The sequence below is a fragment of the Anneissia japonica genome, unplaced genomic scaffold (assembly GCF_011630105.1).
Source record: "Anneissia japonica isolate Jap-2015-1 unplaced genomic scaffold, ASM1163010v1 scaffold284947_len354889_cov159, whole genome shotgun sequence".
NCBI lineage: Eukaryota > Metazoa > Echinodermata > Crinoidea > Comatulida > Comatulidae > Anneissia > Anneissia japonica.
The window spans coordinates 101,964-117,256 of NW_022746767.1; the positions used below are offsets into that span (position 1 = coordinate 101,964).

At 34.6% G+C, this 15,293-nt stretch overlaps 2 protein-coding genes across 3 annotated transcripts in view; both read left to right on the forward strand.

Moving 5' to 3' along the window:
* The window catches only part of LOC117120293 (epoxide hydrolase 4-like), an 18,166-nt gene extending 8,833 nt beyond the window's left edge, over nt 1-9,333 (forward strand). For both annotated transcript variants that reach the window (XM_033265308.1, XM_033265307.1), the window contains 5 exons: nt 1,564-1,688; nt 3,918-4,000; nt 4,296-4,494; nt 5,235-5,401; nt 7,727-9,333. In XM_033265308.1, coding sequence (XP_033121199.1) covers nt 1,564-1,688; nt 3,918-4,000; nt 4,296-4,494; nt 5,235-5,401; nt 7,727-7,980 — 828 coding nt within the window. In that variant the 3' untranslated portion in view covers nt 7,981-9,333. The remainder of the gene's footprint in view (nt 1-1,563; nt 1,689-3,917; nt 4,001-4,295; nt 4,495-5,234; nt 5,402-7,726) is intronic.
* A 3,014-nt stretch (nt 9,334-12,347) lies between these two features.
* Nucleotides 12,348-15,293, forward strand: part of LOC117120288 (epoxide hydrolase 4-like) — a 6,021-nt gene continuing 3,075 nt past the window's right edge. The window contains exons 1-3 of the mRNA XM_033265299.1: nt 12,348-12,718; nt 13,262-13,386; nt 14,010-14,092. Coding sequence (XP_033121190.1) covers nt 12,494-12,718; nt 13,262-13,386; nt 14,010-14,092 — 433 coding nt within the window. The 5' untranslated portion in view covers nt 12,348-12,493. The remainder of the gene's footprint in view (nt 12,719-13,261; nt 13,387-14,009; nt 14,093-15,293) is intronic.

Sequence of the window (15,293 nt, forward strand, 5' to 3'; positions counted from 1 at the left end):
TGTTTGTTATACTTTGGGTCTTTATTTTTCTCTTCTCTTTTTCTTTCCTTTTCTTTTCCTCTTCTTTCTCTTTCCCTCCCTCTCCCCTCTTTCTTTTCTCTTATTACCCAGCCTGGTACGACGGCGGCCCGGTAAAAACCGTCAGGGGAGGGGCAGTTTTCCCCTCTGTGTATCTACAGCATGTTTAGGTGGACAAGAGTCTTTGTTCCGCGAACTGTGATTTTAACACACTATGATTTCTAGGCTAGCTATGTTTAATAACAAAATCACATAAGTTCAAGGCATTCAAAGCACAGAAAAAAACTAGAAAATGAAATAAATAATATAAATAATATAAATATATAAATCAACACTTTTTTGAACAATTGTATTGCCTTTCCTTGCTAATTATTGTTTACGTTAATAGTGGGCGATTGTTTTCGCAACCATAGCATTACCCTTTCCTATTCACACTGATCGCACTGTTAAAATTCTCCATAATAATAATACCTACTGTATGTCATGTGACCGGCTGTAAACAAACCTTGTGAGTGTCTATTATTACAGTACATGGAAGGAGGAGTTTTAATTTTAAAATAAGTAATTTATTGCTATTAGGGAAACAAATTGTACATGGGCATGTGCTGGGGGTGTGAAACGTGTGTACCCGGAACAAGAACGTTCAAAGAACAAGGTCAAAAGTACAGAAATTTCATTTTTACCCTCGAGCAAATGAAAATAGAATCGCCAATAATACACAGCCTGCATTTGTATTGGTATTCCGGCACATGGCAGAAAATAATGGAATTGGCGTTTGAATTAAACATAAAAAAACTACATTAAACTGCGGACCCAAACCCCTACCAGGGACTCTTCCCCTAGACCCCGCTAGGAGCCATCACCACAGCCACCAACCCCCCTCCTCCACCCATTTTTGGGGCCCACTTGAGAGCTATTCTCAGCATCCCTTCCAACTATGGGGTCATATGGTAAAACTTTGTTGTTGCAAAGAGGTTTTTGCAACAAGTGAGTGAGATTAATAGGATTTTTATGAATTGTGTTTCAGACCACAATGGAACTACCATCCTAATTAGTTTGCAATCACAATAGCGCAGTGAAAGAGGGGTAATTTGCCGTTAAGCTACAAAACTATTTGAGAATATGCCTGGTCAGTTCTCTATGAATAAAATTGTTTGTCTTTATAGAGATTTTAATACAATTCTGTACTCAGGTCAGTGGAGAGTCAGATGAAAAAATATACTTTTCACCAATTAACATACTTTTATGTATTTTGATTTGATTTTGATTTTAATTTATTTAATATGCTCTTTAAAAAATACAACAGAAACAAAAACACATGAACAGATCAAATCGCAAAAGAGCATCGGGAATAACCCTAAAATTGCGAAAAAAGACAATTATTTCAATAGGGGTTCTCAAGTTTTGTTGTGTAATATAGTATACTTGAGCTCCTGGTCCTTTAATTAAACATGAGAGCTAAGAGGACAAGTTAAATGCAAAAGTATCCCCTTAGGATGACGGTAGGAAAACACTCTATTTTTTCTCATGGTTGTTTTTCCACAGGGCATACGCCTACATTATGTTGCTGCAGGGGATCGAAGCAAACCATTGATGTTGTTCTTGCATGGGTTTCCTGAATGCTGGTACTCCTGGAGACACCAGATGAAGGCATTCAAGAAGGATTACAGGTATGGCAGCCAATAGCTAACAATGAAATCAGGTAGGGAGCTGAGTACCAAAGAGGGTGCAGGCTTTAATGAAGGAGGTTTCCCCATTGGAGACTATAAAAATATAACTTAAAAATTTCTACCCCTCAATAATATTAGGTTTTTAGAGGCCATATTGATTATATTCATTTACAAGTTACTTATTATGTGTCACTAAACTGCAAGTAGGATGGCTTTTTATATAAAATTTGTGCACATTTTTTAGATTTACTTCACTGCAATTTGGTTGATAATTGTTTTTGTAGTCAGTATACTTTATCAGAGACTAACAAAATGCCCAATAGACCCTAAACTATAATATGACTTCTTGACCATATTTGGTTCTCAATATCCTTGACTATTTTTTTCAAATATTTTATAGATATTTTGCATTAATATCATTTTTTTTAAATCTCAGAATGTATGAGCATTAAGAGTTTCACCTAAGTAGACCCCACCAAGGCTCTGTCTCTCTGTCCGATCAGGTGCCTTTTAGGGCCCGACAATTATCTTACACTGGGGCCCGTCCCCACCTTGCTAAACTGCTGCATATGTCTCTTTGGCAGTTGGTCTGCAACTCAGCTTGCATTATTGACTGGTCATGAAATGGTATTATAATGTGTTTGAGTCATAAAATAATTCAAAAATGTGAACCTTTTTATTATAAATCTATTGGTACTAAGTAATATATATGACCAGCTGTGGCAAAACCCTCCAAGTCGGTTTGTCGCAATTTCTAATTTCCCAGAAGCATCCAAAACATTGGAGGATCAAAATTTTTAACATTTTAAGGGTTTTGCATTTTATAAAAGAAGATATATTGAGAAACATTTATGCAAAAGATCAATCACTAAATCTAAATCAAAAGTATAAATAAAAGTATTTTTAAAATAAAAATCTTAATAATATTTTGGAAGCTGTTTTCTCAAATCCTATATGGCTGATATCCAATAAATTAAATATTTATGACTTCTCTCAAACACAACCAAATTCCATCAAATAAACACTGTTTAATCTAAAAACACCAAAAACTCAATTTTGAATTTTTCCGACAAATGGCTGGTTTTGCCAGAGCCAGTCACAATGAAGAATGCAGTACAAATGTTGTTTTGGTTGGGTTTTTGGTGCAAAAGTCCCCATGGACAGGCCAAGAATGTCCGAAAGATACAATTTCAGTGCTAGTACAAAAGTAGGGGATTGAATGACAATTGCATTATTAGTTTCCGGGAGATTTTTACTTGCTCACAGGAGTGAGGGAGGCCACTCCGATTTCCGGAAGACTCCCGCGACTTGCGAGGGACTTCGGGACCCCTGCAGCGTTCTAATAATCAATGAAACATACAGCTTATTATATGGCCTCACAATTTTTTACGATACTCATATTAAACGTGGTTTTTTTTTTTTTTTTTAAATATTTAATAATCTAAATTTTGGTGATTTCTTTCATCATTATTATGTTATTCTTGTTATTGTCATTATTTTATTATTATTATTATTATTATCATTATTATTGTTATTATTGTTGTTATCATTCTTATTTTTGTTGACGTTATTAGAAGAATGCAGTACAAATGTTGTTTTGGTTGGGTTTTTGGTGCAAAAGTCCCCATGGACAGGCCAAGAATGTCCGAAAGATACAATTTCAGTGCCAGTACAAAAGTAGGGGATTGAATGACAATTGCATTATTAGTTCCCGGGAGATTTTTACTTGCTCACAGGAGTGAGGGAGGCCACTCCGATTTCCGGAAGACTCCCGCGACTTGCAAGGGACTTCGGGACCCCTGCAGCGTTCTAATAATCAATGAAACATTCAGCTTATTATATGGCCTCACATTTTTTTACGATACTCATATTAAACATGGTTTTTTTTGTTTTTTTTTTATTTAAAATATTTAATAATCTAAATTTTGGTGATTTCTTTCATCATTATTATGTTATTCTTGTTATTGTCATTATTTTATTATTATTATTATTATTATCATTATTATTGTTATTATTGTTGTTATCATTCTTATTTTTGTTGAAGTTATTATTATTTTTAATATTACAGGTCTCCCTCCAATTATAGACCGCTTTGGTCATTGTGAAACTAAAAGATCGGTGCCCATATGAAACCACAGAAAAGTGTGTCATTGTAGGGGTTTTTAATTGGGGGAAAAACTATATTATAGTTATCGCTTATCCATAGTGCTTTGTTTTCTTGTTTTGCAGGGTTGTAGCCTTTGACCTTCGAGGGTATGGTGAATCCGACATTCCAAGTGGCATGCATAACTACACACTCCAGGCTCTAATTGGTAGGCATGTAGGGTTATATGAATCTGTATCCAAGATCTCCATTAGGGGGCAGGTATGGGGGTGTACAAATATGAACCAACTTGGGTATGGGGTGGTGGGGGCATCACCTGAAATTTCTGGTGAGTTCAAAGGTCAGAGATGGTAGATCGCAGCTTCAGTATAATTGTATGGATTGTGATGGTTGGCCTAAAGATTAGTATGATTCCGTCACCCATGTTGAAACATATCATACCAGAGAAAGATGTTAATGTTGGTGTTAATGAAATGTTTATTATTTCTTTGGATTATGTACAGATGATGTGAAGGAACTGATTGAAGAACTTGGTTATAGTTCTTGTGTGTTGGTAGCACATGACTGGGGTGGTGAGATTGCGTGGCATGTTGCAATGGAATACCCAGACCTTGTTGACAAGTTGATTATTAATAACTGTGGCCATCCTGTCCGTTTCATGGAACACCTTCATTCACATTGGAGTCAATTTAAAAAATCATGGTAAATTTTTAATATGTTAATTATTAAGTTATTTTGTTTATTATTGATTATATTATTATTATTATTATTATTATTAATAAGGTACTATTATATTATTGTTCAAGATGTAATTCACTATTTCAATTATTACCATCATAATTTATCAGTTGATATTGTTATTATATATAGTAAATATTTAACTATTATTACTAAATATATGATTATATTATGTGCATATTATCATTTTTAATATCATATTCATAGTCATTATGTAAAATACCGTAGGTAAATTCTATAACTAGGTGCATATAAACATAACAAACACAAACTCTATCCTCAAACATCTGCTGAAATCTCATCTCTTTCTCAAAGCATACAATGATGGAGTCCCCTAGTTTGAGCTGTGGTTGCAGCACTTTAGGGAGAAAAAAAAATTTTTAGGCACATATACAAATGACTATTATTGTTATTATTATTGTTGTTGTTGTCTTCGTCGTCGTCGTCGTCGTCGTCGTCGTCGCCGCCGCCGCCGCCGTCGTCGTTGTCATCGTGTTTTTGTTCTTGTTCCTCTTGTTTTTCTTCTTCTTGTTTTGCTGCTGCTGCTGTTGTTGTGTTGCTGTTGTTGTTGTTGTTTCAAATTCCTACAAATTGCTATTTACCAATTTTCAGAGGAAAATCACACCGTGGCGAGGCTAAGCCTTTACTGCGTAGCATAAGTGGTGTATTTCTGATTCAGGTTATTTCAATTTTTCTATTTGCAGGTACATGTTTTTCTTCCAGCTCCCTTATTTACCTGAAATTTTGGCGCGTTCCAAAGATCTTCATTTTTTGAATGATTGCTACATGTCCCGTGCATTTGGAATTCAATCTCCAGAAATGTTCACTACAACCGACTTGGAGGCAATGAAGTTCTCTTTCTCTAATAAAGGTAATTTTGATCTTTAATCATATATAGGTTTCATTTAGATATTGCAGCAATTGCTGTGAAGGCTTTTTGTTGAGGGAAAGGACTTTAATCAAATGACATAAAGTATTTTTTGGCATTCTAAAGCAAGGCATGTTATTTTGTTGCTTTCCACCCTTTTCCCAGCAGTAGGAAAGGGTACCTAGTAAAATACTTTTTGTTGGAAACAATAGACACATTCCACTTGGTTGGTCGTGTGACATATAGTGGGTATCAATTGTAAACATGCAGCGCAAGCGACGCTCGGTAATAGGAAAACTTGTGGCTTCTTCGGAGTGTTTATGCTGTTAAGCGCATAATTGATGTTGAATAATGTTTGTTGGAATGCCAGTAAGTATACCAAATTGATTGGAAATTGTAATTGAAAGTTTATCCATAATGGTTTAATGCTCCAAAAGATATTGGCCCCAAACATTAAAATTTTTCGAGAAATGTTTAGCCTAGGCCCCTGCATGTCTACGCCCTGTTTCTATGCACGAGAGTCTTTGATCTGCGAACTGCAATTTTGCAAGCTACGATTTCTAGGCTAGCTTAGGTTTACAAAGGATCACATAAATTCAAAAGCGAATTGAACACTAGAATAAGTACAGTAAACAAACACTATTTTGAATAATCATAGTGCCTTTCCTTGCCAGTTATTTCTCGCGTTAATAATTGGTGAATGTTTTCGAAACCATAACATTACCCTTTCCTATACTTTAACACTGAATGCATTGTAAATTCTCCATAGTAATACCCACTATGTGTCATGTGACCGGCAGTAAACAAACCTCATGGAATATGTCTGTTTGCTGTTCACTTAATGAATAGCAATATTCCTCAAAGAGCATATGGACCTTTCCACTAAGCCCACAATGACAGTGTAAATACGTATGCAAACATGTGCGATTGTGCATGTGTACTTTTGAGATGAGCGCATATTCCTAGCCTAGTCCTGATTGGTCAGTTAAGTTTGATTGACACTCTGGCTCTGGCCATTGTTATGGTTTCTAATGACCAGAGTTATACTGGAAAGCACTTCAGAGATGTATCCAATACATCATTTAAAATCCTAAGGTCCCAGACCTAATTCTCTAAAAATAGTCAATGGCTCTAAATGACACTATCCAAAATAGTTTGTCGTGTTTCGATGAAGAAATGTTTATATTTTGGTGATGTTTAACCCAAGTTACAAGGAAGATATTATGTGTAGGGGACGATCCAGGATAGGATGTAAATTTGAGGGTCATTTAAATTGCTTACGTCCCTGTTATAGATGGATAAAATTAACACTTTGCAGAATAGTTTTTCATGGGGAAATGAAGAAATGATCCAATTTTGGTGACAATCTGCAGTAGGGTGTGGATATGAGGATAATTTAAAGATTTTTTGTTGACAGTTTATTAAATTATTTAAAACGCAATTTACATTTTTTAAAGCACTTAAACCAGTTACAGCTAGGTTAATCACAAAACTACCGTTACATACATGAACAATTTTTGCTTTCAGTGATTAATCGCTATGAACTGAAAATGCACTTTCCTATGCAAGGTCGGCCCATATAGCGCGCAATGGTTATGGGTCCCGATGTACCTCACTATTACCATTGCAGCCATAGTTCAAGTCTCACTAATAATGTCGTGGTGAACTTGGTTTTCGTGTTTTGTTTTTTTTTTTCCAACTTCATTTTTTCCGCTTCATTAAAATTATTTTGGTTTTCCATGTTATTTTTTTACTTTATACCTTTTAACGACTTTTCTTTTTTTGCAATTTCAACTTCATTTCTCATTAAAGCAGTGAGGAAAAGCCCTATGTTCTGTTGTTCAAACAGACATAAGTCTAGTTATTATTGTTATTATTATTATTATTATTATTATTGTTATTGAAGATTTCCCTCAGAAAACTCAATATGATTGATGTTTTGCCCATGTGAAGTATTTGAGTATGTAGTGAGTATTCACACAAACGTCATTTCTTAATATAATTATAATATTTTTAAATTAATATGATTGTTGAATATTCATCTATCCAGATAGAATATTAATAATGATGTTTTAGTTGTTACTGTAGTTTTTGTTTTTTATAGGTTTTTATTACTTGAGTTTTAGTATACTATTAATCTGTATTTCTTATTTTTTTCATTATTTTCATTATTCTTATTTTTATCATTACTATTATTAATGATAATTTAATTTATGTTATTAATGTTTTTGTCAAATCCTCATCTTCTTGCTGCCATAACATTTGAACAGTAAAATGAACTTGCATGTTGCAGGAGTAATTAAATTGTCTGTAACTTGTTTTCTGTAGGTACTGCAACTGCGGCCATCAATTATTACCGTGCAATTTTTAGTACAAAGCCTATGAAGACAAAAAGAATTACCTGCCCCACAATTCTTATTTGGGGTGACCAGGATGTTGCTCTAGAGGTCGGAATAGCTAAAGGAACAGAGAAGTACGTAGACAATTTCACATTGAAAATTGTTGAAGGCGCCAGTCATTGGGTACAACAAGATCGTCCAGATGAAGTGAATAGATTAATGGCCGAGTTCTTGAAGGAGTAGAAGTTATACTGAGTAATTAATGAAAATATACAGTAGAACCCCTATGGGGGCACATTTTGCAACTAAATAAAGTGTTTCTTATGGATGTCCCCTCAATGTTGGCCATAGTCATAGTGTTAAAATGTTACTTGCTTCTTAGCCAAAAAAGTGTCAACTTAAATAGGAGTGTACTTTTAATAGAGGTATCCTAATGTGGAGGGTTCTACTCTTTAATGTTTTCAACTGTATTTGAAATAATGTAATGCAATGAAATCGTAGTTATGTTGGATGAAAATTTTGTCATATTGATAAATACATGCCTTGCATGGTTTTAAAATTATTAAAAGTACAGTATTTTAATTTAGATCATTTCCCTTGTGTAAAAATGGCATATTCTACTTTAGGGTAAAGGAGAATTAGTTTTAAGTTTGATCAAAATTTTATCATGAGAGATTAAGAGACTAAGATGGACATAAAATAGCAATTCAACTTACATAAAGAAAGCCACACCATATCTTAACTTTAATAAAATTGTGTAATTTTCATCTTCTTATATAACTAAATTACGCTTCATCTTTTGGTTGTTTTTTTTTTTTTTTTTTTTTGTGTTATTCTAAATAAAATAATAAAAGGCACTTAATCAATCTCTATATCTATCAGTCATGAGGTAAAAAATTGAGAATTTTAATTCCACATTTGAATTGCTTAGTTTAAACAAATATGCCATGTCAATTTTTGGACAGTTAAATAATAATTTTCCTGTATTCTTTTGCATAGATTTTTAAATTGGCTGATAATCAATTATAGAAATTTTTTGTAGTAAAATGTAAATTGGTGAAAACTACTTTTTTTTTTATCTGTTTCTCATTGGAGCTAATAATTAATTTGATCCTTTTAAATGAGCTATTTAAAATTTTATTTGAGTTCTTGACAGAAGTCAGTTTTGAGTTAAAGTAAATTAAATTTCTTTATGAATTATCAAACTTCAAACAAAAAGTTCATTCTGTAAAAGTTGCAATTTCTGTAAACTAACCATGTGGTTCCAGTCTTGATTTGAGTATGTGTAGATCCATATATCATAGAATCTAATCTATAAGTTATAAAATGAGGATGCAGTAAACTCCTGCTTGCTATTTCTTAGAATTGTTCACAAAATACAAATTCCAAAGGTGGACGAAAATGGGTGCTAAGAGGACCACCATCTGGGTTGGATGCAGGAATTTTTTTCGGCAGGGGGGTGTGTGAGAGTCCGCACCAGAGACAAAGTTTTGAGAATAAGGACCTATAGGCGGCAGGAAATTAACTATACCTTAAAAATCCTGCCAGATATAAACAATACAATACAACAATTATTTTTCTTTAGGGGGGTGCATCCGCCCCAGACCATTGGCTGAGTTTCCTTTATTTATGTGTTGTCCCAGTAGAATGTTCAATAATTTAGAGGCTTTATCATGTTCTCATATAAACATTTAACCTTGTATCATATCATTTGGTTTTTATTATGTTGTAAATGACCACTCTTTCCTTGATTTCCATCTCCTTGACTACATGCTTGCTTCAACGTATTTGCTAGAAAACCAAATTTTTGAACAATGGTATTTGTACTTGACAGATTCTAGTCGAACCTTAGTTTGTTCCTTTTATATTTTAAAAATATTATAAATTTGCCTTTTCTTCTAGGCAGATTTGCAATGAAATACTTGTCTTTTTAGTTTTCTTGTTTCATTTTAAAATGTTAAGAGCTTTTGCAAATTGCAAAAACAAAGAATAATGTATATTTTTTATTTCATTTTATTATCAATTGTGTCATGGAAGTCAGTGCCGATGGGTATGACTATGTGCAGTAATAAATTATGCGTTAACGAAAGTGAGTAACCACTGCAGATCAGTGGACAATTTAAAGGGAGGTGGGGAAAAATGGGCAAACAAATTATATTGTAAACCTTATGTCTGAGAATGTCATTTCCAGCCATCTAGAGATGCCATAACATATATATTCTACCTCAGTCCCAACCATGGTGGGGCTGAGGTGATAGGCCTACCTTACATCTGTGAAAGTTTCTCCCAATTCTGGAATTGCCCCTGCTATCATTTACAAGTTCATGTAACCAAATTTTGCGTTGTACGTACTGGGCAAGGCTCTTGAGGAATCAATAATATTGATTCATGACTTTCTTGTGTACTTCAGTCGAGTACATCCTTTTCTCTCTGTTGTCGAGTTTGAGCATCTTTTGGTCTGCTGTTAATGCCTTGCAAATGAATAATTAAAAGTTGAAAAACGTTAAGATTTATTTGACTTGATTAAACTTATTCCCATTACACATTATAGAAGATAAACTACAATAAGATCTCAAATTTCAACTTAATATCATTTTATTTGGTAAACTCTTTCATGTGGAGGAGGGAAAGTCAGAAACAAAAATGTGTTGTTTTGTAATTTCATGAAAATTATAAATGAAAATGAATAAATTTTTAACTGGCTGAATACTCGAGAAAATTTTAGATTTATCTCGCATTTTATCACATTCTTTGTATTTTAATATAGGGGCCTAATCATAATTTTGTCTCAATAGCACTGATTGTCATATTTCGACTAGTTTAGATGTTGCCATCCATGGCGTGTCCTCTCATTCATAACATCATTGATTATAATAGTTGCAATTATACTTCTACTGATTCTTGAAATGATAAGAAAATTTGAATAAATAAAACTGAAATGATGTGCTTGTCTTTTTGTGCATGTCTACTGCCCCTTGGAATGCAAGTAGACACATTGTTGTCATCTGGCAGTTGAAATTGTAAGAGTAAATCTGGCCATTGGAGGAATGATGGAATGAGTCATGAGCTAAGGATAAAAATAAAAATAAAGTTTTCGAAATATTATGCCGTGCTAAATAAGACCTTACCAGTTAGAATAGGCCTAAGTTATCCATTGGTGGATCTGGAGGGAGGTCAGCGGGTCCGGACACCCCATCCTTGGGCAAAAATTAAAAGGGTTTTTTTTTGTTTTTTTTTTTACAATGGGAAAATTAGCGGCCGGGAAAACTCATTTTCCGGCATCTAGAGATCAAAATTTTCCAGGGGAGGACCCCCGACCCCTTTCTTTTGGGGTTCATCGATTCATTGAATCGTTTTCAAGAGGGGAAAAACCTAAACTTTTAATGACTTAAAATGTCATTAAAAAAACTCATAGAAGCCAGAAAAGCTCATTTCCTGCAATCAGAATCACAATTTTCCCAGGGGAGGGCCCCTGGAACCAAGAAACCGTGAAATTACATGGGAACATCTCGAACCGAACATCAAAGGTTACAACTTCACTGCACCCTGCCTGGAAACAACCCCCCGCCCCCCTTTCTCTTTGGGATTAGCGATTCATTAAATCGTTTTCAAGAGGGGGAAAACCTAAATATGACTTAAATGTCATTAAAAGACACCTCAGAAATCGGAAAAGCTCATTTCCTACCATCTGGAATTAAAGTTTTCATGACCGGGTCCCCGAAGGAGGGACGTTGGCAGATGAAGGGTCTACACAGGCCCGTATGCGTGGGGATTTAAGGGGGTTACGAGAACCGCCCAAAAACTGGAGAAGGTCCTCATTTAAAAACGAAAAATTGGATATTCGTAGATATATTAACAATGTTCTCCAGAGTATCGGCGATAAGGGTCCACTTTCCACTGAAACGAACTTCCCACAAATTAAGTCACGCTATACGTCGGGCCTGCTACACCACTTCAGACTGAGGTACACAATTTTATAGATGGCAACTTAATTTTAGATGTCAAATGGCAATATCCAATGGCTCCACTATGTTATTGTAAAATAGAAAAAAAGTAATTGCCTGGGGGCTAAATTTGAACCATACATGTACCTGTGGTCCAATCGGATACCCGCGCCTTGATCATTGAGAGGCTGCAGGTTGGAATGCGCATATACCGTACTCCTTTTTCTTTGCATATTAATGAAAAAGGAACTCTCTTTGGAGGGCTACACTTGATACGATTATAACATAACTTATGTTCCTAATTTATTTCATTTCATTTCACCCCCCAAATAGCGTAACATAAATACAATATAAAATCACTATAAATATTTAATAAATATTTGAAAACAGCACAATAGCACACACCAGTCCAGAATGCAATACCTGTCTCTTATACACATCTAGATGTGTATAAGAGACAGGGCATATACATTCCTGATGATGGCATAATGTCGAAATATTAAATCCCGACACGATGGCGTGCATTTCGATACTTGGAGTATCTATCATATCTGAGATTAATCAGTGGACTTTAGGCCTATATACCTCCTTCGTATTGTCGACATTAATTTTGTTTACTCAAGTTATTGCCGTCACGTGACCGTTTTCCAAAGGTTTAGATATTGCGCAACAGGTCAAGGTTGACTGCACCCAGCTGATCGTCCTGAATCAAAACAATCTCGAAGAAAAGATAACTTTTGTTGTTCTGCTATTTTGATTAGATACTGTTTGTCGGAAGTAGTACAAGTAAGCCTACAGGCTATAGTGAAAACATGTTGTCTATCATACGAAGGTTTGGATTTTTCTCAGGCAGAATTCCTGGTTATTATTACTCATTATTGCTAGGCCTCGTTTATGGCTACCTAGTTTTGTTTGGACTACTGTACTCGTTTATTAGGAAAGGCCCTGGCTGGTTCTTTAAGCGGAAACGACGAGGAACTTGGCCAGGTTGTATGGACAATGAAGAACTTGGCAAGCACGGATTTTTGAGGATTAATGTGAGTAAACCTTCAGATTACGCCTTCTGTTTAGTTGAAATACGGGGTACTGGTACTTGTTGAGCAATCCAGGCCTCATCAAAAGACAAGAAATTTGAATTCGAGTCAACTCAGCCCAAAGTCAACTCGGCCCAAGTCAAGTCGGCCCCAAGTCAAGTCGACCCCAAGTCAAGTCGGCCCCAGATGTCCACTGGGCCCTAAACCAACCTCTATTCTGCACACAAAAAAAATGAGTGTGTTCAATGATTGAAATGACCAGGAGAGTCTTGATTGACATTTTCTGCTGTCACTTGCATGTTTTTCATTGTTTATCAAAACTAATGAAACTGTATATGATTTTATATGATTTACCGTAAATACCGATAAAATATGCAGTTTTACAAGGAATTGGTACAAAAAAAATATTAAATTTTTGTAATGTATTTTTACTTTATTCATAGGCAGCCGAGTTGACATGTGGCCGACTTAACTTAATTTTTATTTATCAATTTTTACTGAGTACAAAGCTTTGAATTAATCTGTCTCTTTTTATTTACTGAGCAGAATTTGAAGCTACATTATGTTGCTGCTGGAGATCGAAGCAAACCACTGATGCTGTTCCTGCATGGGTTCCCTGAATGCTGGTACTCCTGGAGACACCAGATGAAGGCATTCAGTGTTAATTACAGGTAACTGGGAATAGTTTATCTCAATCTCCAAATCACAACATATCTTATGTTGTACTTTAGGATTATCCATCCAAAAAAGCTGAGAAACATACTGCATAACCACTAACAGGGCACGCCGTATAAATGGAGCGTTCGGTTAATGGTGTGTTCTATTAAACCAAAGGTTGTGAGTTCAAATCATGTCTTGATATTCAATTTTTTTTAATTTTTTTCTTTCAATTTTTAGACTTTTTTTTTTTCAATTTTAAGACCTTTTAATTTTTTTACAAGTGAACATTTTAATTATTTAAAGATTTCTATCTTATTAGCTCTTCTAATTCTTTTTTGCAAACTTAAAATTTTCATTTATACAAAAAAAAAAATTAGAAACACGGCCTTCAGTTCCTTACAACACAGTGTTAACCAACCGTGCCATTCATGCAAACCCGTGCTGAAACCCAATATAATATTAATAACTTGCGCCATTGTATACAGTATTTAAGCATGGAGGATATTTCCTCCTTGATTTAAGCATGTTTTGATATACTCTACTGCCTCTATTATACTGCCCTCATGGGAGCTTTCAAGATTAACTTGTTTTTTCTATAAAGTAACAAAAATAGTTGTTTTGTTTTATTTCATAGATGTGTAGCTTTAGACATGAGAGGTTTTGGAGAATCAGACCGGCCAAGTGGAAAGGAGTCATACAGGATGGAAGTGCTTGTTGGTAAGTTATGGTGGTATTCTATTCATAACTTATTAATTATTGAATCTCTCTCTCCCCCCCCTCCTCCCCCCTCTCTCTCTCCTCTCTCTCTCTCTCTCTATGTGCTATCTGATTCTGATATCCAATGATGTTGGCAACCATGGAATGCCAAACTTTCCTTTCCTTTACTTTGCCATTCTCAACAGATTGGTTGTTATCTACACCAGTCCAGAATGCAATACCTTGAATTGAAGGAAAGTTGTTTTCTGGCGCCCTCATCCTGCCATTATTATAATACTGTTATGAATACTGTTTTGTTGTGTGTTCAAACTTTTGTATTTTCTGTGTGTTGACTTTTTATTATTAACTTTTTCTATTTTATGTAGTGTATCAAACAACAAATTTCCAATTGTATGTTTTATATAATTTGGACAATAAAAGTTTTTTGAATTTTTTTTTTTAATTTGAATACAGTGATGAAAAAATTGACAATAATGACGATTACAACAAACAATGCTGATTGCCTGAAATTTCTGGAACACTAGCATTGTGAAACACTCCTCATGCCTACTTTATTTAATGCATGTTGAAATGAAAATGTCCTAAACTTGACTATCTGTAAACTGTTGCCAGGCTGTGAAAAGAATCCACACATTTACCCATTAAATTAAACTTGTTGACCATTAGAATATGATGATAAATTTGTTATTCATAATACAAGTTTACTTTAAAATTTTGTATACAATACAATAGGATTTCTATTGACTATTTAATGCAATAGCTTGCATCTTGTTCCACATAAATTCATACCTAAATGGACTAAGATAGTATAATACATACTCCAAGTATCGAAATGCACGCCATCGTGTCGGGATTCTATATTTCGACATTAATTATGTCATCGTCAGGAATGATTGAATTATATATATAATATATAAATCATCAAAGGTACATATACAGTGTTTAATAGGACATGATGGAACATCGTAGGATACCCTGTAGCTTTTCAACGAATAAAGTCCTATGAAAAATCATTGTATAATAAAATGCCTCCGACGGGATTCGAACCTGCAACCTTTTGCTGACAAGGCAAGCATCATAACCACTAGGCCACGAAGGCTTTATTTTTTAACAGGACCAAATACCCGTCGGGAACATTGTATTTACACAATGCTATGCCTCAAGAGGGCGTTCGGCCAGATAAATCTGGAAATACGGCTAG